The following is a 23,625-nucleotide window of genomic DNA, read 5'->3' as shown; positions in this document are numbered from 1 at the left end:
ATGTAGTCTTTTCTGTGTGTTGATAATACCACACATAACGATCATACCGCGTTTTGTCAGTTTTCAACCAGTGAATCATTAATTTGACCTTAAACACTTTGGTGGATGTGAGCAATCATTACATCATTTAATCCGAATTCTGTCGGAAAATACAAAGAGAAAAAATATGCAGTGATTTGTGTTAAATAGTAATAAATAAATAAATGCTGATGTAAAAATTACCGAACAATTTGTCTTCTTTGTATCCGCCTCAGAAAATGTTTGTATGGAGAGCGAGAGGGTTTGCTTCATTAGATTCTGAGAGGTGTGGACTAATTTCTGCTTCTTATTTAACAAAAATAAATGTAAACATACGTTTAAAAATATTAAAATGAATCCAAGAAGCACTGTGGCCTAAAAATGTATTCATGTGTATTGTTTAATGGCAGAATCACGCGTTTGACGTTTATAAAATGGATTCTAATAAAGAAGGTGAGCCTGGCTTTACATAATTTATTTTCATTTGTCAAACCACGTGTTTCCGTCTGGAAGGAGGAACTCTTAACCTAAGCCGAGGCCTGATGGAGCAGGCGAACCACGAAGTGTCCGTGAAAAACTTCACCGTGAACGCACTCAGGCCTGTGAGGCCTGAAGGCACTGAAGGTGAACGTGTGTCACCTCACTCAGGCAGTGGTGTAAGCACACTGTTTATTTAATCACACACAGCTGAAGCAAGATATTAGAAAAATAAGAGAAAAGTAAATTAAGACAGGAAACAAAAGCTTTAATCGGTGTAAAAAAAATCATAATAATAATTATAAACTGCACACATTAATAAGCTGAAGCGCATTAATAAGTTAAAGGTTGCCAGGTATTGATCCTAAAAGTCTTCAGACGTCTGCCTGGGACGTATTTGATGGATGGTGGCCATTCATCTGCAGAGGAGGGCGATGGCTCAGAGGCTCCGACGCCCCATTTACATCATGGTGTTCATCTCCGGGTCCAAAGCGTGGGAGAAGACGTGACAAGTACGTGGAGCAGTGAGATTTCATCAGCCATCCACACACAAGGCCGCAAACCAAAAAGACCACAGCTGTGATGCAGACAGCGACCAGAGTTCCCAGTCCGCTTACTTCTAAAGTCGTCTGTGTTGGCTGCAGAGGATACAAGAGCAGAAATGTGATCAGATTCATGGAACTTTACATGAAGCTGTTTCAGGTCTGACATATAGCCGTAATGATGTTATCTATTCAATCGGGGGGCACCACATTGCTCTTTATGTGGTGTCTTAATACTGAATCTCTTCCTGTGGCAGGCTAAATATGTGTCAGTAGTGATGTCATATGACATGTTGCAAAAATGGGTTGCATTTATGTTACTGGTATACATTTTTACATAATATAAAGTATCATATCGCATTATCTGTTATATAGCGACATGCATTTATGTTCATTAGCGCACAGAACTGTGAGACAAGCCGAGAAAAGTCTCAGAGTGTGGGGCTCCAATGATAATGGCCTCACCAATCGCCAGCAAAGCGCAGTACATGTACATTAATGCAAATATGTATGACAACTGGAAACAACAAACTTGTTTTATTGATTGAGACAAATAAGACGCTCTGCAGTGTCATCAGAATATGAAAGCACGCGAAGAGGAAATACGAGCTGATTCAAGAGTAAACAAATGCGTCAAAGCCTCGATAGTTTCGCCTCACTTGACAGAACTGTGACTGATGTGGACAAGAAGACTGATGTGATGATGTGATTTACTTTTTCAACACTTTGATTTTGTTTTTTTACTCTTTACATATCAGCATAAATAGCAGTATTGTAAATTTCCCTGATATGATTTGGAGGTTGCATCCACACCTGAGCGAGCAGCTTCACCACCAGTTGGGCCTGCACTAAATTAAGAGACACTCAGCTACTGTGTGCAGATTTGAAAATGAATATGCACCTATAGGTAAGACACTGGCCTGATGGGATTGACCTCAGGACTGCTCCACCGTCCTGCACTCAAAGGATATATTAGTTTTAACTGAAGATTAGGTGCTCTGTGAGGCACGAAAATGCTGTTTAACAATATTTGACATGGTTTTAACATGTTTATAATGCCTGTCTTTCATTGAACAGGGTTGAAAATCAGTGTTTTTGTGTTTACTCGGAAAAACAAGGAGTTGTGGATGGACTGTGAAAATCAAAGACAGATGTAGTTCTATAAATAAAGGAACAGAAATTTTGTCTTCCTCTAATAATGTGGGTAACATGGTTGCACTGGTTTCTGACACACTCAGACTTGTAAGAAATATTACATTATGTTTGACTCATAGTGTCAGCATGGGACTCCATCCTTTCACTTCCTCTTCGTCTATCTCAGAACGTGTTGGTCTGTCTCACCCTGTTGCAGGCTGAATGTGTTTCACGAACAGTGTTCTGTTATTTAATATATGTTGAAATCAACATATATTAAATAACAGAAATAAGTAAATTGGTTTAACAATTATAAAATATGAGCAACAGCAGAATATTTTTTAAAGTATTTATAATTTTATTTGACTATTATCAAGAAGTTGGAACAGGATAAAAATCCCATTCTCAAGAGCAGTTTGATTTCAGTTTGTTTGTTGATCAAAATCTGATTATCTGCCCTCGTCAGTGCCTCCTCCTCCTCTTTGCTGTTGCAGAGTTCTCCATAACCACTGCTGATGGATCTCAAATTTGTGTCTTCTCCACATTGTGATCGTTCCCCACCAACACTTGTGTGTACACGGTCTGAATTTATCAGGCATCAGATATCAGAGGATCCAAAAGGCTGCTGTAAAGAAGAACATGGTCCATGTCCAGCGAGGACAAGAAGACAGGACAGAAATGTTGGTCACTGCAGTTTGTAAGTTTTAACTGGATATCCCATTCACATCTGTCTGTGGCTAATAAAAAACTAAAACTGTATACTGCTGGATCCTTTTGGGACTGCCCCCAAATCTTACTTTGTCAAGCGAATAAGAGTTAAAATAAGTCAGCATCTCTGCCAAAAAATAAATAAATAAATCCCTTCATGGAAAGATCTGTGGCTGACCACACAAGGGCCCACCAAGTCAGCACTGAAGACGTGGTCTGACCTCATCACTCCCAGTCTGGGTCAGAAAAGTAAGCTGCGCCTTTGAAATGAAGCGAAAGTCACTTGTGTTCAAGGCAGTAAGGCTTTGTATATAAAGCTATATCCAACCACTTCGCCGTGAAAGTGTGACCAGTAGAAATTAAAACCGAATGCGCAACAGAAAGACGAACAAACAACACCAATCACGCTGTTTTGTAACTTTGGAGTCACGTGTAAAAATAAATAAAACACACACATTTAGAGTCAATGTACTCACCATCAGTGTAGGCTTTAGCGTGCTGGTCAAGGATTCAGGGACGATCTCTCGAACTCGCAGGCGCACAGCTGAGCCGTGTCGCTCCGTCTTGTCCACGTCACAGAAATAAACGCCTTGATCCCTCAGGTGAACTCGCTTTATGGTGAGGGACAGGTCTGCCCTTTGGTACCAGTCTGATGATATTGATACCCGGCTTTCAAAGCCATTCCCCTCAGTAACCTGGGGAGGATTCAGCTCCAGCACCACCTCTCCGTCTCGCCTCCACTGCGCAGACTTCACCCTCTGACCTGCTGTGATGGAGCGGCACGGCAGTGCAGCATCCTCACCCTCATCTACAACAACTTCAGAGGGCAGGAATACTTGCAGATCAGTGAGCTCTAGCTTCCCTTTCTTCTTGCATGTAAAGTCATACATGCCCTGGTCATTTAAATCTACACTTGTCAGTTTTAAAAAATCGCTGCTTACAGTCACCCGGTCAGTGTAAGCTCGCCCCGGCTCCCAGTGACCATGAAGAGACGCCACCACCTGAATGCTGCGGTCCTTCAGGTGTAGATTCAGTGCCCCGTGTCCCTTCATGCACTCATCTGAGAGTACAAACTTAACATCATCCCCTACACTCGCCTGGATCAAGTCTCCAAAGACCTGGCTGATAAAAACTAGAAGAACAGCTGCAGAAAATGGTAACCGTATCATCCTGCCCGAGTGGTAGTGAAGGGACTTAAATCCAGCTCAACGCGTAAAGGGTCCTTTCGGAAGAGAAAACTCCTTCTAAGCAGGGTAGAGCAGGGCGGGCCAAGGTAGTAGAGAATAAAACTTTGCGAAGTTAATTATAATGTATTTGCTATAGAAACATAATATAAAGCAACCCTGGCCAGTAGCAAGAAGAATGAAATATAAAAAAGAAAAGAAAAATCCAGCGGCGAGCAGACAGCCTCCCCACACGTCCTCTTCCCTCCTTTCGTCGTTCTTTAGTTGCTGAACTAATGTAAAGGGGAACAGCAGCTGTCACTTTTCTTATAAATACCGACCGTATCTCATTGATCATCCGGGTCAACACTTACCCTGAGCAGACGTCTCAACCATGCCCTGCTCTCCGCTTTATAACGGTGGTTAGCGTTTCGTCCCATCAAGGCTCTACCGTACCTCCAGCTGTCCGCTGAACGGACCCATTCTGCCACCTTATTGGTCTTATGTGCCCCAAGGCTCATCCTGATTGGTTAGCGTCTGAGTCTGTTTACAACCTCTCAGCTGTGGCGACTGCGTCTACGTCTACTGACTACGTCACTACACACTGCTCGCCGCAACACCCGCTTCCCCCGTGCATTTCCTGCTTTCTTTTCTTTCTCGTCTTACAACTCACTAAGATAAAGGGTAACGGAGGAAGCTGAATAAAAGATAAATACAAATAGAAAAATTATTTATATAATCGGTCTGTAAAGTAAGTTAGTTAAAGGCATGGGAAAGTTAGTAAGGATCTTTTTCTTCACTCTGGATTTAGGAGGACTCCAGCCGTTCAGGTAACTCGTTAGCTTCCCTGACGCTAGCTACAATGTTCACGGTTTCTCATGGATATCCAGCAAGTGTGAAGTTGTTGACACGTCCCCCGGGTTATTGTAACTGCTCAGACAAGGTACAGCTAATGGAAAACGAGGCAACTCTAAAGGAAGGACTAGGCTTAGCATGTTGGCCTTATAGCATGCTAAGTTGGTGTAGCCTGCGCAGACTACGTCGACGAGTACAAATATGGCTTTTTCTTTGGGGGTTTCTCTCCTGTGTGCGACCAGAACTCAAGTTACGTTTGTTTTGACCATGAAAATACACAAATGGTGTTTGTCCAACATTGTACAAATGAGTCTAAAGACACGAGACAAGGCAGGGTGTGGCAGCGGAAGAGCATACACCACACTGCCTAAAAAGTATTCACTTGTCTGCCTTCACAGACGTGTGAACTTGAGTAACATCCCATCGCACGAGTTTTTTAATGAAGACGTTATCTCACTGATCCACCTAGTGAATACACTGAGCTTCAGCTGGCAGACAGTCTGCTCTCCCTGAGCTGCTGTATAAGCTGTCAGCAGCTGTCTTAATACATGGCGTAGATATTACACCTTGCGCATGGAAACCCCCTTTGTCTGTGCAGAGTAGCATTAATACTCTTAAGGAATGTGACTAGATCTCAAAGATCAGAGCCTCAGGTCAAGCAGGTCGTCTACGAATCACATGGTTCAGTCCCATCTCCTCCAGACAACATGCTGATATCTCCTTTGGTAAAACACTGAACCGTGGAGTCAGTTTATAACCACCCAGAGCATAGCGGAGAGAAGACATGATGCTGGCACCAAATTTTAAATGAGCTGTTATTTTTCTTATAATGTTTACTTTTCTTACTTTAAACATTTAACATTGATTCTTTTTTTCTAAAATCCTGATTTATAAGATTTATTCATTCACGTCTGTGTCTGTGCTGTAGAGCTGATGATAATACATTAATAATAAAATTATCATAATGAATAGATTGATAGAAACAAAAGTTTGACAACAATAATTGCAATTTTTCACAAATGGAAGACACTGAGCAAAGTTGCTAGTTTTCCAGGAACTGACGGCTCAGCAAATCCGCCTGCTTCAATTCACCTCATTTCTGTGAAGCGTGGTGAATTAAGGTGAATTTCCTGAGCTGGGCTCTTCCCCCCTCTATTCTAGAGTCAGATGTGAGGCCATCTGACAGCTAAATGTTGGTTCAAACTGGCTGCTGCAGAACGACAATGACTTTGTTTTCACAACTGCTATGTGTTGATAAAGAATTTTATGATAAAATCAAATACAGTACTGAAAGTATGTGTTTTTTGGTAGAGTTAAGGATTGCGATGGTGCTTAATGATCAAAGTGAGAGAACAAATCTGTACAAGTGAAGAGTAACAGGTGAAGGGGAATATGATGATGCGTCAGTGGGGTTAGATGTGTGATTGAATGAAGACTTAATCTGACACCATCGAGTAAAATGCCCAAAAAAATTATTTTAAATGTGGTTATATGGCTCTCATCCCGTTATAAAGAGAGGCTGAAAAACTATTAAACAGCTGATAGATGATCACCATTAAGATCAGTTAAAAATAGCACAACAGTGACTGAGAGCACACAAAAGATAGAGACAAACACAAATGTTAGAGATGTCTTACAGTATACACAGTCTGATGGTCTTGCAGATTTAGTAATACTCATAAATCCCCCTATTTTTCTATTGTTGTTGTTATTAAGCTTTATTTCATAAATAAAGTGCTGAATTGGCAGCAGGAGAGGAAAGTTTATCTGCTGAATACAAGTAAAACTGACATCATTTTACACTGAAATTGTGCATTTATGCAATTAAAACGAAATGTTATTCAGAAGTAATATTTAGGGTTGTTTCCTCCATGTGTGAGTGAATTCAAGTGTTACATCACAAAAGCTGTCACATTGTGTCACATTAAGACTTTTTCTTTTTCTGGCTTCCTTTGGTAAACATTCTGACTGCAAAACCTCAAGTTCAGGACACATTTGTGGTTCGCGCTGTTGTCTCGATAAGTTTACTTGTGAAACTCAATGTGAAACAAACATTTTAGTACTCAGAGATAACATCACATTAGTTCTTGCCCCAGCATAGAAGTCTCGAGTGACTGCTTGAGGTTTGAGGCTTCACGGGTCACTGAAGCTGAATGACTTGTTTGCTTCACTGAATGCAGAGAGTGTGTGTGTGTGTGTGTGTGTGAGAGAGTCGTCTTTTATCAGTGTTGATGGTGTTTAAACAGGAAATTACTCGCACAATGTAACTGAAGTAGCTTTGAGTGGTTCAAGTCATTCAATAGTAGATTAGCGTTAGTTTAGTGTCATTGAGCCTCTGAATGAGTCCATTGAGATTCAGCTGGCAGACGGCCAGCCTGATATTTATTCTGTCTGATGTACTGATCAGTTGTCTGACAGTTTTGCTGTGAATGCAGTGGAAGTGAGTGTAGAGAGTGGCAGAGACCAGTTTCAGTTACATTCCAGGGCTCGCAAAATTTCAAAATCCCTGGTAGCCCTTCGGGCAGGCACTCTTCAGTTTTTGGTAGCCGAAAATAAATTTAAGTAGCCCGAATAAAAAAGAGCAATTTTTTGATGGATGTTTTGTTTCCTGTTTTGTTTCCTTTACAATATTATACATTAAAGTATAATATTGTAACGGAAACAAAACATTAATCAAAAAATTGTTGAAACACAAATTACAACATTGTATAAAAATTACAATCATCAACTCAAATACTTGGTTCTAATTGAACAGAAATTTCTATGAACTTGTAAGAACTGTGTAGGACATGAATCAGTCTGTGTCAGATCCTGAATTTGAAATTTCCACTGAAATCACAGGTAAGAGGCAAGTGGAACCAAGATCGAGGACATTTGCTTTTTGAAGTTTGCAAAGACTGCTAAATCTTGCCAGTGGTAGTTTACTCTTTGCAACATAGTACGCTGTTTTAAAGAGATTTTTCATGTTTATTTTTAGTATGTTATTTGCAATTGGTGTTTGTTCTGGGAAAGATATTGCAGACTGAGCAATAATGCATGTCTTGCATTTCTCATGGGTTCTAATGGGGGCCTTTCTTAAAATGACTGGTCCCAGTAACAAAGGCGCTTGTCGACTCAGAAATCGAGAGAAAACCAACAACACACCCAGCAGAACATTATGTTATTTACACGGGTGCACATAAGTGGTCCGCATGTGCACATTCACTGTCAAAATAAAAGACGCGCACCAGATAAGAAGTTGCAACACGTGTTTGCGTCCATATAAAAAGCACTGTTTTTGTGCGCTAGAGTGGGATTTTCACGGCATATTCTGCACCACATCTCTGTGCGTTCATCATTTGTTTGAAGCCAGCTCACCTCCTGCAACTACTTTTCCGAGAATACGCGCTTCTTTTGTGGTTCGGACTCCTTCTGACATTTGTTTGGAGGTGGAGGAACACCAAAGTAATTGCTTAAAGGAGCTTCTTCGACATCTTTAAGATTGTAAACAAATGTCTGTCCTCCTCCAGAAAATCTTATGTATGCAAACACGCGTTGCAACTTCTTATCTTGTGCGCGTTTTTTATTTTGACAGTGAATGCGCACCTGCGGACCACTTATGTGCAGCCCTGGTTATTTAGCTCGTCATATTGCAGCCACAGAAATTCTTTTGTCCATGAAACCATAAAGCTGCACTTTCTTTTTGCCTTATAGTCTCATTTGTCATAACTTCTCCGTTTTGTGGTAAGCTTTTCTTTGGCTGTCACTTCTTCACCCTGACCTGTCTTATTTGGCTCAGCAGAACTAAAATATATATCCTGCTGCTTTTACACACGCACTCACAAAACGCTCAGCGATTCTCTGCGCGATCAACCTCTCACATGTTTAAGCTGCGGGAGATTTCACTTGTCATGTTTGCATAGTAAGCTAACGATTAATAAGATGATGTCAGAGGAATTGGTGCACAAATTATCATCACTCACAGATCAGTGCTGTCGCTCTCTATACACAGTTCGCACGATTGCAAAGTGAAAGCAAAAAACAAGCGCAAATTCAAACGCGATTTCTATATGTCACATATTGACAGTGGCTCACCCAATGACATAATTACCCAGCTACATTTCCGAAAGAATGCAAAAGCATTGACATATATTTTCCTTCCTACGATAGCCCGACGGGCAGGGAAGAGATAGGTTTTGGTAGCCCGACTAGAAAAATCGCTAGCCCCGGGACGTCGGGCTAGCGATTTTGCGAGCCCCGCATTCAAGCACTCATATTATCGCTGAATGAACCAGTAACCCTTACCAGCAAAGACCCAGATTCAGAGACCTAACTGGGGTGATCCTGACTGTAAAACTGCTGTAATGCCAGCAGTCATTCACAGATCTAATGATTTCTGCTCTTTCTTGTTACAGAGCGCACTAAACATTTTACAGTCGTTTCTAATTCATTGAGCCTTATCCCACACAACTATATTGTAATCCTCTCGGATTAGTCACTGAATAAACATGCTGTGGTAGCACACACGCACATGGCCACTAGAGGGCGTATCTCAGCTATAACTGAGAACCTTCTGGTGGCTTTTTAGGGTTATTTGAGGTGCAGCTGCCATTTTTTTTTTTCACAGATTAATGTGCAGATTATTTCCTTGATTGATGTTCTGTTTTTAATAAGGCATTGCAATACGACTACACTGACAAGAGTGAAAGGATTATTTGCTAATGTGATGGCAAAACTGTCAGCCAAGAAAAGAGAGGAATATTTGCTCATTACTGACTGAGTGATTAAATGTTTCAATTCTAAACTCAGAGAAAATCAGATTATGTAAGAGTGTGTGGGAATTTCCATCTAACCTAATAAAGCATTCACACCTTCCCACTTATCCAAATCCTGCAAACACTTATGTTGCTCGGCACACTTCAGAGTTATGACCAATACTGAGATTACTCAGCAGTTTCTGTTTTAGACAGAGGACTTTAGTTGCAGTATTTAGGAAAGCTTTTCACATTTGACCTCTTTGTTCATTAATGCAGGTACGCTGGATTCTTCTGATACTGACTTAAGAGTGTCCAGCAGGCTGACGGTCAACATCTGGTAAGAAATCTGTCTCTCTTTTGATGAACTGTGTCAGTGAAATTTGTAATACAAAATCCATCATCAATCATAAAGGGCGTCAAGCAGGCGTCGTCTTTTTGGCTACTGATTGATTTCTCAGTGATTTAGATTTAGCGGAGGGCGTTATAGCCTGAAGGTTTTATGAGGATATTTCAATAAATTTGTGATATTATTTAAAACAATATAGGAAATAAATACTGAATAAATAGTCAAACAAATGAACAACACACTTCTTTGTTTGAAGTGTGCATTTGTTGGCACTTGGTTCACATTCACTGCCTGCTTGTTTCTCTTTGCTCACGCGCCGTCACAGTCTGGTTGCTCTCAGCGGTGTTTGCACCTCAGGCAGTGAAAACAAGTCTGTTGTCTCCACAGTACTTTCTCTGAAACCCAATAACTGCTGTCTGCCCTTCGTGTTCGCTTTACATTTCACATATAAAGTGGTTATTTTTCTCAGTTTAAACATTTAATATGTTTTTGTGTTTTGAAATCTTGATTTATTAGATTAGCAAAGTTACATCTGAACAAACCACAAGACTTGTGCAACAGTGTCTGTTGGACAGGTGTGGAGACGTATGGTCGTGATGCAGGGGACCATTTGAGGAAAACCAAACAACATATCAGCACAAACACCTACAAACTACAAAACTTCTTGCAGTCATCGACTGATTCATGAACTGGGCCCTGTTTCAGGAAGCCGGTTTAGTGCAAACTCTGAGTAAGTATACCCTGAGTTAACGAAAACTCTGGGTTTTCGGTTTCACAAAGCGAGTTCAGATGAAGCCTGAGTGAGTTACTATGACAACACACTCCGTGAAGCTAACCTGCCCCTAGCAGGTTTACTTCAACTAACCCTGACTTTCTCCGCCTCTTTGTCAGAAACCTGACTGTAGGAAGTGTCGGACATGGCGTGTCCCTTCCTTGAAGAGCCAGTAGATGTTGAAGCCCAAATTCTCTGCAGAGCTCTCCGCCGGGAGAGAGTGATTAGAGTGCGTTTGGACATTTTATCATTTCCTGATGATTTCCTGTGTGAACGTTACCGTTTCTCAGCACAATCTATAATTTATGTGAATAACATCCTCAGGCCTAATATTGCTCATGTGACACATCGCGGACATGCTCTCAGTTCATTGCATATTATTTGTATTGCACTTCGGTTTTTTGCAAACGGGAGCTTTCTGTATAATATTGGTGACGCTGAGCACGTTTCCAAGGCTACCGTCTGTCGGGCAGTCAGGAATGTTACAGTTGCACTGAAACGTCTCCTGTACTCGTTTGTGGTGTTCCCCGGTCATAGACCCACAAGATTCATCAAAGAGGGATGCCACAAAATTGCAGGTATCAGGATGACCAAAACTTAATTCATGATGTGGTGATACTTGAACTACTACTTAAATTTTACATTTATTTTCAGGGTTCCCAGGTGTGATTGGCTGTATAGATGGCACTCACATTCCAATCATTGCTCCTTCAGTAAATGAAGGAGACTATGTGAACAGGAAGTCTTTCCACAGCATTAATGTACAGGTACATAGTTCCCTGTAGCATTTCAAACTAACAAATTATTTCATCATAGTAATGGATGCTAATTTGTGTTCTCTGCACTGTGAAGATCATATATGATGCTGCCAACATTATCACAAATGTGGAAGCCAAGTGGCCAGGCTCTGTGAGTGGTGGTGGTGGAGGACCCCCACCTGTTTCTTGGGCCTCCGCTTTTTTTCTAGTGGCCATAACGGGTCACATTTGAGCATACAGAGTGAGCAAATATGTACTTGTAATGTGCTCAGATGATTTCAATAAGTGCTTACAGAGGGGAAATTAATGTAGCCTCTAACTGCAATTGATTTACATAGGACAAACAGACCAAGCACTATGGCTCATAATACAATTACACCTTACCTGTTTGGACTATATTTTTATATTTCATTTTTACTTGCTGCCAGGAACGTTTGGGGCCTGTTGGGTTGCACCTGCGCTCACATCACATCACAAAATAAAATGTATAAAAAATAAAATAAAATATAATAAATAACGTGTTAAATGGGTGGAAATCCCTAGATCAATGTTTATATTAACACTCAGGCATTGACTCTGTCGGCTATGTTTTGCCATGCATGCTCACTTTCTTTTGCAGCTGAGGCTGTGTTACTTTTTTTCCGCAAAATTTGCATGTTATCGGCATATGCTGCCATCAGAATTTCGGCCTCAAGCGCTGTAAAATTACATTGACCGCGCCTTCTTTCCCTCCGTCTCCATGGTGACTCGCTTAATCTGTGCTCCACTAATCAGGGCTTTATGTATCCTCGTGCACGCGCTTAACTTGGGGTTAAAGCAACTCCGCGTTGACTGAACTAATTGTTATCAGCCTTTCTGAAACCGAATATTCCGAGTTGGACAGTTCGGGGTTACTCAACCCTGCGTATCGTTTTTCACTCTGAGTTTTCTAAACCGGCTTCTTGAAACAGGGCCCTGGACTGTATTGGAAACTATTCGAGAGTCAAATGTGAGGTCATCAGTCTGACGGTTAAAGCTTGGCTCAAACTGGCTGCTGCAGAACTTACTTTGTTTTGTGAAGCTCAGTGACTTGTTAAATATAGTGTGTGTTTTCTTTTATCAGTGTTGATGGTGTTTACACAGGGAGTCATTCACATGCTAATTTGTGTAACTGAAGTAGCTTTGAGTGTTTGAAGTCATTCATTCAGATATTCAGGCCCATAAAGCACACTCAAATCATGACTCGTGTCTTTAAAACGAGGCTGTTGGTTAATGGTTTTCGTGAGCAGTCACTGCATGTAGAAAAAGTAAGCTTACTCTGTCAGACTGTATTTTATAATTTGCCTTGTATGATATTCACAAAGAGCGGCCTAGCTTTGAGTCAACAGTGTCAGCGGTTTTCCCCTGTAGTTTATGCGCTGCCTCAAAATAAATACTTCATTGTCGTCCAGTTGTCATACAGATTTGAAAGACAGCAGAGGTTAACCTCACTAAAGGACAGAATCTCACACACAGCCTTGTCTGCTGGGTAATAAGTCGGCTTTAACCTCTTTAATTTAAACTAGTTCCATTGTCCCTCGTGTCATCTGAAATGTTCTCGGCTTTCATTAGAAAAGTTTTTCTATCATTGCTGCATGTCGGCACTCGCAGTATCATTTCTTGGCAGTATCCCATGGATGCTGAAGAAGTGTGTTTGTCATGTGGGGCTGACGCGGTCCTTGTTTTCCACCCGTCGTCTTCTGTTTCTTGTTTGTTGGTCCTTCTCATGTCACCTTTGATTCCACACTTTTATTACTTGAGCCTCAGTGAGTGTGTCGGGCAATGATACTCAGCACTCCTGTTATTTCAGCCTCAGAGTTCTCCTTTATTTACAGTCATTTTTATTTGACTCATCAGTTCTGAGTCTAATCATTATTTACCACAGACGATTGTGGTCCATGCTCTCACTTTCTCACTGTTGACAACACTGTTACTCTTATCGCTGTTATCTTAAATATATTCAGCAGTGCTGTGTCTTTATTACCAAGTGGAACACAAAGCTCTGAAGTAGCTGCAACAGTGAGCTTAGATACCATAATTTTAAAATGTAGCACTAGCAGTGAGTCAGACGTTGTCACCAGGCCCCACTGATGTTATTGTGACAGTCAGAACAAAATGCCTTTGAACTGAACTCAAATGTTGTACTCAGACAGTTAATGCCCCCACTTTTTTCCACTTTCAGTCACATTCAAACACTCACATTATCTCTCGATGAACTGAGCATTTCCAGGAAGGACCCAAATTCAGAAACCATTGATTTCTTTCTTTGAGGTGATCCCGACTGTAAAACTGATGCTGATCATTTTAATGCAAATTTGTTGGCAGGTCAAAGTTATGTCAGTATTTTGCAAAATACTCAGATGTGTAAAGTATTGTGTTTTTGTTGGCGTCTGACCTCTTCTCACCAAACCACTTTCACACTATTGTAGCAGCATCTTCTTGGCTACAAAATCGACACGCTGCTCTCGTCCCAACACGCGTCTGTACTTGTGTCGTGTTGTGCAGGATAAGGAACATGTGGCACAGTGTCACTATATCATTAATATTGTGATGTGACACTTTTTTAATCACATAGAAGTTTATCAGAATCAAAGGGTTTTATTGCCAAATGTTGAGCAGGTTTACAACATTAGGAAATTGCTATTATATTGGGTGGTATAATATGACACAGCCTTAATCAAACTATCAAGTCCAGCACTAAAGCGAGAGAGTCACTGTGAATTTCTTCTGACTTCCTTTGAAAGATAACACGTGGAGTCAAACGACGCTCGCTTGGGGTTTATGCTTAGTAATAATTTGTTTAAAAAAAAAACCCCAAAATAACTGCAGTCTGCTCTTCACGTTCTCCTGAATGTGTTGTTCTGCATATATAGATGTTAATCAGCTGTTCACTAGAATTTACATGAATCGCTGTGATATGATTATGTGAATATGCTGGGGTAGTTTACAGTAAAGGCAGTGAGTGAGTGCTGCTTTATTTGACTGAAATCTGTGCGTTTACCTTTTATTTCTGTTAAATCAAAAAGCTTAATAGGGTCATGTAAATGTGCAGGAAAGCTCTGTATATAACAACAGATCGAGCCCACTTTGATCTCTCAGCTGAATCTGACGGTGTCTGCAGCCACACAGTGGCGCTGCCTGCATGTCAGAATCAGAATCAGAATCGTGTTTATTGGCCAAGTATATGTGCAGACACATACAGGGAATGTAATGCACAAACATCCGTATCATATGGCCATGAAGGCGATACCATCCCCTAGAACAACAGTGTTACAAAGAGAAATGAAACTGTTAAAGAGATTCAGTTCTTAAGTATGTGTCCCTTCTTTGCATTAACTGGCCCAACAAAACCTGAAACCACCTCCGAGGTCTCGATGTTGATTTCCTACTTTCTTCTTTCTTCCAGTCTGTGTTTGCTTTCATACTGAAAGTACTTTAACACCTGCTTCAGTCGGAAACAATGACAGAGATCAGTAAAGGATGTAAAAAATACAAAAGCAAAACAACTGCACTGGAGGAAGATAAGTGAGGAGTGCTGCAGAAGTTCAATGATCTGCACTCTGACTATTCATCTAAGGGTGGAAAGTACACAGATGGAAGTGTTGTCATCAGTCAGTGACATTTCACTTTGCTCTGTCACCATGTAACCACATCCCTGTAATCAAAACAGTCTCAAATATGTTAAGGTTCAAATAGCAGCCTGCCTCGAAGACAAGGAGTGTGAGCCAGTGCACGTGACTGACACCATCAAATATATTTAACCAGTTACTCCACTCATTTTACACTCATGCATCGTTCATATGCTTTGCTTTACGCTCACCGGTTCTGTAGTAAATCCCACCCAGTTAGTCTTTAGAGACTGGAATGTCTAAGTGTGTCTATCTGATGTTGTTAATTAGAGAAATCCAATCAGCCACTTGAATTTTCAGTTTTCATCTCAGAAAATTAAAAACGTCATTTTAGGTTTAGAAAGCTGCAATTTTACTGCAGAATTTCAAACAGTGCAACATTTAAGAAGTTTCATCTTCCTTTCTCTGTTTCCTCTTTCAACATTTCTTTGTTTCACTTTTAACCAAAACGTGCAGTTGAAACGTGAAACACAGGTTGATTGGCTCGATTCTGTCATTGCAGTGGAGTGAATACTGAAGGGAAAGTTATTTGCATATACTACAGACACACTATTGATGGATAGGGATCCTTCACAGTTTGAACATCACATTAACATGAAATTGGGCAGATTTAGTGACATTTTGAACATTCACTAAGTGCTGTGCAGCTGAGTGACTTCAGTCTATTTATGCATTACCTCTTTGTTGTGTGCTGGCACATACTGTGCATTCACACACAGTTAAAATGTGGTTTTATTTGCATAAACTGCTGAGGAGCATCAGTTCATTCATGTACAAGTAAACACAAAACCCCATTTGAGTTTTTATCTGATGCTGCCTGCCTCATGAACTGATGAGAGTTTCTTAACAGCAGCCTGACATCAGCTGAGGACTGATTTATAATACTTTATTTATCCTGAGGATCAACTGAGGATGATCCTCTTCTTAGTGTCATAAAGGACGGGTACTCGAGAGGGGATATTTGATTAGTCACAGTGAGTGAGTGACAAATCTCTGTCATCTTCAGAGATGCTGTAGTTCTGCAACACATGCACTAGTTATCATGCAAACCATCTTGTACAGGAAGTAGATAAAATCTAAAGGACACTCGCTGTACCAGATGTTTTACAGGGTGTGAATATGATCTAGTTTTAATCTATATTTTGATTAAAATTATGAAGTCAAAACAGTTTTTACAGAGACAGTCATAACTCCAAAAATGTATGTTCATAAAATTTGTAAATACATTCTGTATAAAAGTTTAAAAGTGAGAGATTAATCTGAATTCTCAGAGAGAAGTTAAAATGATGCATATGGTCAGTGAAAGTGTGAGTGAAACCTGGTCTCCCTGGTGAATGTGCTGTCAGTTAAGTGACAAAGCCTTAATAAACCAAAACCTTTAATGCATTAAAGCTCCAACTAATGTTCCCAGGTCTGGTTATGGCTGATGGGGTATTGTTGTCCCCCCAGCAGGCGAGCAGTCACCAGTATTTTTACTGATGGCTCTGTTTGTGTTTGAGTTCGGTGCCCTGCGTCTTCCTGGTGGTGCTGATTTTCTCTGAGCAGTTTGATTATTAACTGAGGAGTTAAAAGGCAGGAGTTTGTGGAGGACCTGGGCTTCTGAGGGTCCTGCTGCTGCTGGTGGTCATCACCCTCCTCTGCCTGGGCATGGCATGCTTTAATACCCAGTTAATGTGCAGCCTTGTGTACATGCTGCAGTTTGGAGAGCAACACCTGCACTTCAGGTAACATTGTATTATTGCTATACAAGTATTATTTGCTTTGCCTGTTGTAAGGCTAATAGGCTAACAAACCTATGCCATCCTTAGTACTGAACTGAATCATTCAGGAATTCCAGGTTAAAAATCTTTAAAAACATTAGATTATGTGAGAGTGACACTAGAGGGCTACTACTATTTCTTCTTCTTCCTACTCTGCTGTGTATCCTTCCTTAGTCTGTCTCTAATCTTATCTCCGTGTCTTGTTTTTAGGTTACTGTAAGTGTTTATTGCAGAGTCATGTTGCTCATCACAGTAGTGTGCTGCACACACTATGACGACTGCATAAAAATCTGATACTGGATAAAAATAATGTTGGAAAAAAGTCGGTGGCACGGCGGTTAGAGCACGGTGGCACGGTGGTTAGCACTGTTGCCGCACAGCAAGAAGGTCCTGAGTTCAATTCCAACATCAGGCCGGGGTCTTTCTGTGTGGAGTTTGCATGTTCTCCCCGTGTTTGCGTGGGTCCTCCCACCGTCCAAAGACATGCAGCTTGTGGGGATAGGTTAATTGGATAATCCAAATTGTCACTAGGTGTGAATGTGTGAATGAATGTGAGTGTGAATGGTTGTCTGTCCCTGTGTGTTGGCCCTGCGACAGACTGGCGAACTGTCCAGGGTGTACCCCGCCTCTCGCCCTACGACAGCTGGGATAGGCTCCAGCGCCCCCCGCGACCCTGAAAAGGATAAGCGGAAGCGAATGGATGGATGGAAAAAAGTCTGACTGCAAGGCAAGTTTACACTATAGCATTTTTGATAGAAAATGAAGAAATTTGGCACATTGTTCACCAACCTTGATGCTTTTTGTCTTGCAACAATAAGTATTACATGTTTATTTATATATACATATAAGCCATTATTTATTTTTCCTGCTGCTCGTGGTTGAGATATGAGTGTAACATTGTTGCAGTGAGTCTGAGCGCTCAGATGTTAATTTGGTCACTAACAGGGGCTCAAAGTCCAAGTTAGTGCTGGTGTATAAGGTGAAATTGGTCCTACCACCAACAACCCACTTAATGAGCATGTTTGTATGTCAAAGATTTGGCTTTCACTCAGAGTTTTCCTAGACAGTTTTTTTGGGAAGTAGATCTTTTCAGATTCCATTTGTTTCCTTTTTTTCTCTTTTCTTACCACTGATTACTTCCTTGAGGAAGTAAAAAAAGGGGAAAAAAAGAGCACATGCTTTCACCAATCTCGTAAAAGTTTTAATAGCAAAGTGATGGAAAGTGTTTCCATAGAAAAAGAAAAAGAAAATAAAAACAAACACGAAAACACTAGACATTATGATACAGACTTATAATTTACTTATACACTGTAAAAAGAATAACCCTATTCAAATTAAAAAAAATGATGTCCAGTTGTCACATCCAAAATATTTGGCTTTATAGAATCCAAATTGAGTCACTTGATATGACCTGATACTTTTATGTTGATATAAACAATATTACTAGACTTGACTGAAACGTTAAATTTTGCATTGATCCAAATTGATTTTTTTACATAGAACCATATTTTAATTATTGAACCAAGCTAATATATTGAAATTTAACCAACCTAATGTATTCACATCGAACCAAATTAACATGAACTAATATGTTTGTGTTGAAGCCAGGTAATTGATTTACATATATTCAAACTGTATTTTTTACATTTCATTTTATTTCAGTTCAAAAATGCTCTGCATTTCCTATAAAAAACAAGACAGTTGGCCAACCAATTATTTCAAAATTATTTATTGTTCCAAACCATTTTAACTATAATCAATAGAGAGGATTAGTAATATACAGATTTAGTGCTACGGCAGAAATGATTAGAGAAATGTTTGTTTTATAAAACCTGCAATCTTTTGAAAACCAGTATAAAACCTGCAACCTGTCTAAAACTGGCATAAAACCATTATAAAAACTCTTTTTAAACCAATTTGCAAGTACTCAAAAATGTTTATATGTGCACTGTGCCTGTACAATGTAAAAAAAATAATAAATCTACACATGTATCAATGAAATCAACTTAAATCTCCCTTTCAAATGGGTGTTCTTATAAATTTTGAATGTAGAATACCACTGCAGGCCAACCAAGCACACATGCACATGCATGTGCACATACACATGCACACATGCATGCAAACACACTACTGTGCAGTGTTAAGTTCACAATTAAGTTTGCGAATCTTAGAGGTCATCTTGTTAAAGTCAAGCTCCATCATAATCTTTTGAAGAGCCTCAAAGGTGAACCTGAATCCTCGTGGATATTCCATATTAAGAGCATAACAGAGTCCAAAGACCATTGCCACTCCAGCTGCCACAGAAGGCAACTCATTCAGGACTTCCACACCATCAATGATTATCCCGATGTCTCGAGGCTGATGTAGGAGGCTTGAGTTGTCCCTGAAGACGAAGAGTGCCATGGTGGTACTCTGCAGCTCTTCCTCAGCTTCATCTTTCTGGGATATCTTGAGGTAAAATATGGAACAAAATGTACAAGTGAAGAACTGAAGTCTGGCACACCTGATAAATCTTTGACCATAATAAACTACTATTTTGATAGTTGTTTGGTCACAGACTATTAGAACAATTATTTGACTAATCAGATTGTGAATTGCATAATCATTAAATTAAATCAATGGTGGAAAATTTTCATAAATGTTCCACAAAGCCCAAGAAAAAAAAAAGAAAACAATACAGAACCCTAAGATATTAACTTGATGAGTTGATTAATCGTTGCTGTCCTACATTAATCACTGCATTTAATAGCAGAGTTGTCAAATTTACATCAAGAGACTGCATCTCATGTAGAGACAGAACAGATATGGACATACCATGTATTCTTTTATCAAGTCCTCAACACATCAGCAAGGTGAATGAGAGGATAATGAGGGAGAGTCTAGATTATTATGAAATGTTTAAAAAGGATGTGTAGTGTAAATGCAAAATGATACCTGTTCAGATTAAATGAAAATGTATGCTTCAGCCATGGAATGGATGGAGCGATCTGTGGTTCTGAAAGCATACAGAAAAAAAAGAATAATGTTACTTCTCTATAAAACACATTACATAGAAAAACCAAGAAATACGTAACATGACATACCAAACAGTCTACAGACCAGCCATTAGCGACTAAGTTTGGCATAGGGTCAATTTTTTGCTGTTAAAATTACAATTTCTTCAGAAAATGCACATTTTTCCGAGCCGCGCCTGAAAGTCAATTGAAGGAATTAGTCTTATGTCATTGATCTTATATGCTGGCATGTTATTTCTGTCTCTAAATCATGCACATTAATAATTATCTTTTGCGCTCGGTGTACACACACATATTTATATGAAGAGAGACAAACGTGCGCGCACAAACACAAGCTTGTGTCTAGAAACCGCGAGCTCACCAGAAAAATTCAAACGAAGCGGAGCACGGAGTTATACTATGAATGTTATGAACTATGAACTTATGCTAGCTAGCTTTATCCACCACCGATGCATCGTGGTAACGCTAGCTAGTTAGGCAAAAAGCCGTTTTTTACCAGTATACTAACTTGTATTCCCGACTGTGATGGTCGGTTTCTGGTAACCAGTTCTAACGTTGCGCAGGATAGCTAGCTAGCTTATAGCTAGCAGCTACAATCATGCAAAAATTAGGGGTGGCTGTCGACCAATGGCGTGTCCAGCGGGGTGGCCTAGGGGGGCACAGGCCACCCCCCCAACCAGACTGGCCACCCCAGGTGCCACCCCAAAGGCAAAACAATACAATTCAATCAAATATCAAATGTCCGATTATGTTTTCACGGTGAAGCTCAGATATCCGAGTGTAAGTGAATGCAGCATCGGCTTCTGCGCTATGTGCATCACGTTAGCAAAGGTAGGAGAGCCAAGCACGAAAGACGGCACCGCAGGAAACAATTTTTCGGTGAAAGAAAATGAGGACAGAATAAATGTCCCGGTAAGTAATATTAAGTTTGTTGAGTTTAGTAAACTTCGGTGAAATTAGAATACCAAGGAAAAAATAACACTTAAAGAATTATTGCAGCTGTGGAATATTTCAGACAGTATGCTACAGAGGGGAGCTAACATAAGAGTTATGAGTTATAAGATATAATCTAAGTCGTAACATTGCTGTATGGAGCTGCAGATTTGGTTGCAGGTTAACATAGCTGGACTGGCCATCGGGCATACCGGGCATATGCCCGGTGACTTATTTTTTATTTTTATTTTGTAAGGGCATGAACAATGAGAGGTGGTGGATTGGCCAGATGCAGGTCCATGTGTAAAAATGACTCAGTTGTTTGGTGGTGGCTATGGCGGGGCTTCCACAGAGGCCAGCAGGTGGATGAGGGAAGGGGAGGCAGGAGGAGAGACCCGAGGCAGCCGCCGGTCCGAGTGTCAGGTGAACTGAACTTCAGGTAAGAAGTTATGAGCTGCAGTCTATCTGGGTCAGATATAAACTAAGTTTAGGTGGAGTTTATTTTTGTTGTGCTGACTTTTTACCGTCAGTTGCAATAACTCATACTGCCCGAGCTAGCATGACGGAGTTTCTGTACAGCTGTTCAGTTGCTATGATGTTACTGATAGTGAACTTTATTTTATTCATAAGGTTAGTTAGTAGAGTTGCCAACGGCTCCTTAAAAAATGGAATGGTCCCTCATTCAGAGAAAATATTACACGTTTCGTATTGAGCTGAGAAGAGACGCAGTTTGTCCCGGACTTTAGCTAGAATGGAAAAAAGACACAAAGCTGGATTTATTCTGTCTTTACGCTGCACAGCTGCCTCTTCTCCTCTCATTCTCTCCCCCTCCCTCTTCTGTTGCTACTTCAATCATGAAACTGATCAATGATCAGCTGATCGGCTTTTCTCTCTTGTTTATTTATCGCCCACTTTGTGCCAGAAAGAGGAAACCAGCAGATGTCGCGCTAAACAACAGCAGCACGTTTCAGCTTGATCAGCTGTTGTTAGAATTTATTTAATATTAATTTCCAGTATCAGCTGATGTTTGCTGGAGCCACAGCTGTAAAGCTGCTGGTCATGATGTCGGTTTGGATATGTGGTGAGAGGGAAACATGAAGATGAAACCAGGAGATGTCCTTACTGGATCATCAGAGCTGAACAGGTGATGAAGAAACAGGTTTAGGTGACATGAATGAGTTGAAGGGAAGTTACGAACTGTTTCTGAGAGACAAATAACACCAGGATCCTTTTTTACGTAGCTGACAGCTGGTAACTGTGCAGGGGCGGGTCTAGCAAAGTTATGCCAGGGGGCCAGGTAGGGAATTAACAGGGAGAGGTGGGGCACAAAGAAATACTTTTCTTTCTTATTCTCATTTAAAATATCTCGCTTTTATTAAATAATTATCTAAATCTTACAACCAAAGTTTTTATCTGATGTAAAATGTATAGAAATCATACATATACCAACAAGACTGTGTACATCACTATCACTATCACAACAGCATTTGTTTTCATTCAAAGGCTTTATGGTTTTAATACCTGGTGGGCCGGTCTGTAGTCAAAATGCCCGATTTTCTGTCCCGGTCCAGCCCTGCAGGTTAATACTGGCAGTGTCACCATGCCAGCTGACTGTATTTCATCGTCAGCCAGTGTTGTTCTTTATCAATATTACCAAAGTTTACCATAAGGCAGCATAGAAAGTATTTACTTGCTTTCAGGTTTTATTCAAATGTTAGTCTTTTCAGTTGTTTCCCCACTTTTTTCCTGTTTCAAAATCAAACACCAGTTTGTGAGAAGATTATCTTCTTTTTTTAAATAGGCAGATAAAGTTTTGCATTGGCTAATTTGTCAATTGTTTGTTACAAATGTTCGTATTTTAATATTCAAAAATGTTTTTGCCCAAAACATATGTGCACTACATGTCAGTAAAAATACTATGCAAATATTGCTGTCCTTGAATGCTGAGTAAACACTGACAAAGCACTGATTGTATCTCTTGTACTTTATCAACGCAGTATCTAAAAACTTTGCACCGTAGTGGTTAAAATCTCATTCTAATAAGAGTTAAAAGCTCATTCGGTTATTAGGTTTATAGGATTATTGAATTATGGTTAATGGTTGGTAGAATTTTTTTTTTAAACATTATCTGCCAATTACATCTGCCACCCTTCTCCAAATCTGTGCCCCCTACCTGGCCCCCCCAACAAAAATTTTCTAGACACGCCACTGCTGTCGACCCAGCTTAAATGGGGTTATTTTCTGCAATTTTGGCAATACAAATTATAAAAGCTTTTGTAACACACTTGGCTTTACTTACGTTTATTTTCAGATGAAATTAATCAAAGATGTGACATGATGTTTCCAGCAGCCATGCAGAATAAAAATGGGTCCCGGTCTATTTCTGGTGGGCGTGTTCAAGTGCAAATCACTTTGACTCAAATTAAAGATATTATCTGTTCAACATGAAAAGAAATATATGTTTTGAGAGAAATCAAAGACTTTGCGTTGTGTCCTTTGTACAGATATTTAGTTTCATCCAAATCAAAAGTGGTATTTTAAAATGCAAAAAGAAAGGGTTTCACAATCAAATCAATGATTTTATTCTGTTTTGAATGGCACTTATTAGATTGAATGAATGACTGCATGTTAGACTTTTTTCAGTGTAATTTACACCGATGTTTGTTTGTTGTTGTTTTTTTTTTTGAAATTCTACACGCGAAAGGTGAGCGCGAGAGTCCTCGGTGGACCTGCTCGCTGCTGAAGTCAAAGTAAACTTTATT

At 40.1% G+C, this 23,625-nt stretch overlaps 1 protein-coding gene and 1 long non-coding RNA gene across 4 annotated transcripts in view; one reads left to right on the top strand and one right to left on the bottom strand.

Annotated features, from left to right (window-relative positions):
• Positions 1–683: 683 nt before the first annotated feature.
• On the bottom strand, positions 684–4,506 carry LOC147335135 (uncharacterized). Of its 2 annotated transcripts, XM_086276354.1 has the most exons (3): positions 4,417–4,506; positions 3,356–4,335; positions 684–1,133 (listed from the first exon to the last, which is right to left on the bottom strand). In XM_086276354.1, exons 2-3 carry the CDS (start codon positions 4,046–4,048, stop codon positions 870–872), a joined length of 957 nt encoding a protein of 318 aa, XP_086132480.1. In that variant the 5' UTR covers positions 4,049–4,335; positions 4,417–4,506; the 3' UTR covers positions 684–869. The 2 variants fall into 2 exon arrangements, with proteins under 2 accessions (XP_086132480.1, XP_086132489.1); XM_086276363.1 differs by lacking the exon at positions 4,417–4,506 and having other exon boundaries at positions 3,356–4,376.
• Positions 4,507–4,649: 143 nt separating this feature from the next.
• Positions 4,650–23,625, top strand: part of LOC147335133 (uncharacterized) — a 38,434-nt gene continuing 19,458 nt past the window's right edge. For both annotated transcript variants that reach the window (XR_015126554.1, XR_015126555.1), the window contains exons 1-2: positions 4,650–4,872; positions 9,910–9,970. This is a non-coding gene — a long non-coding RNA (uncharacterized LOC147335133). The remainder of the gene's footprint in view (positions 4,873–9,909; positions 9,971–23,625) is intronic.

This window comes from Aulonocara sp. 'chitande type north' Nkhata Bay, linkage group LG3 (assembly GCF_057382095.1).
Source record: "Aulonocara sp. 'chitande type north' Nkhata Bay isolate Kocher_YH1m ecotype deep benthic linkage group LG3, A_spYH_male_GT1.1, whole genome shotgun sequence".
Classification (NCBI taxonomy): domain Eukaryota; kingdom Metazoa; phylum Chordata; class Actinopteri; order Cichliformes; family Cichlidae; genus Aulonocara; species Aulonocara sp. 'chitande type north' Nkhata Bay.
This window is presented reverse-complemented; position numbering and strand designations above follow the sequence as displayed.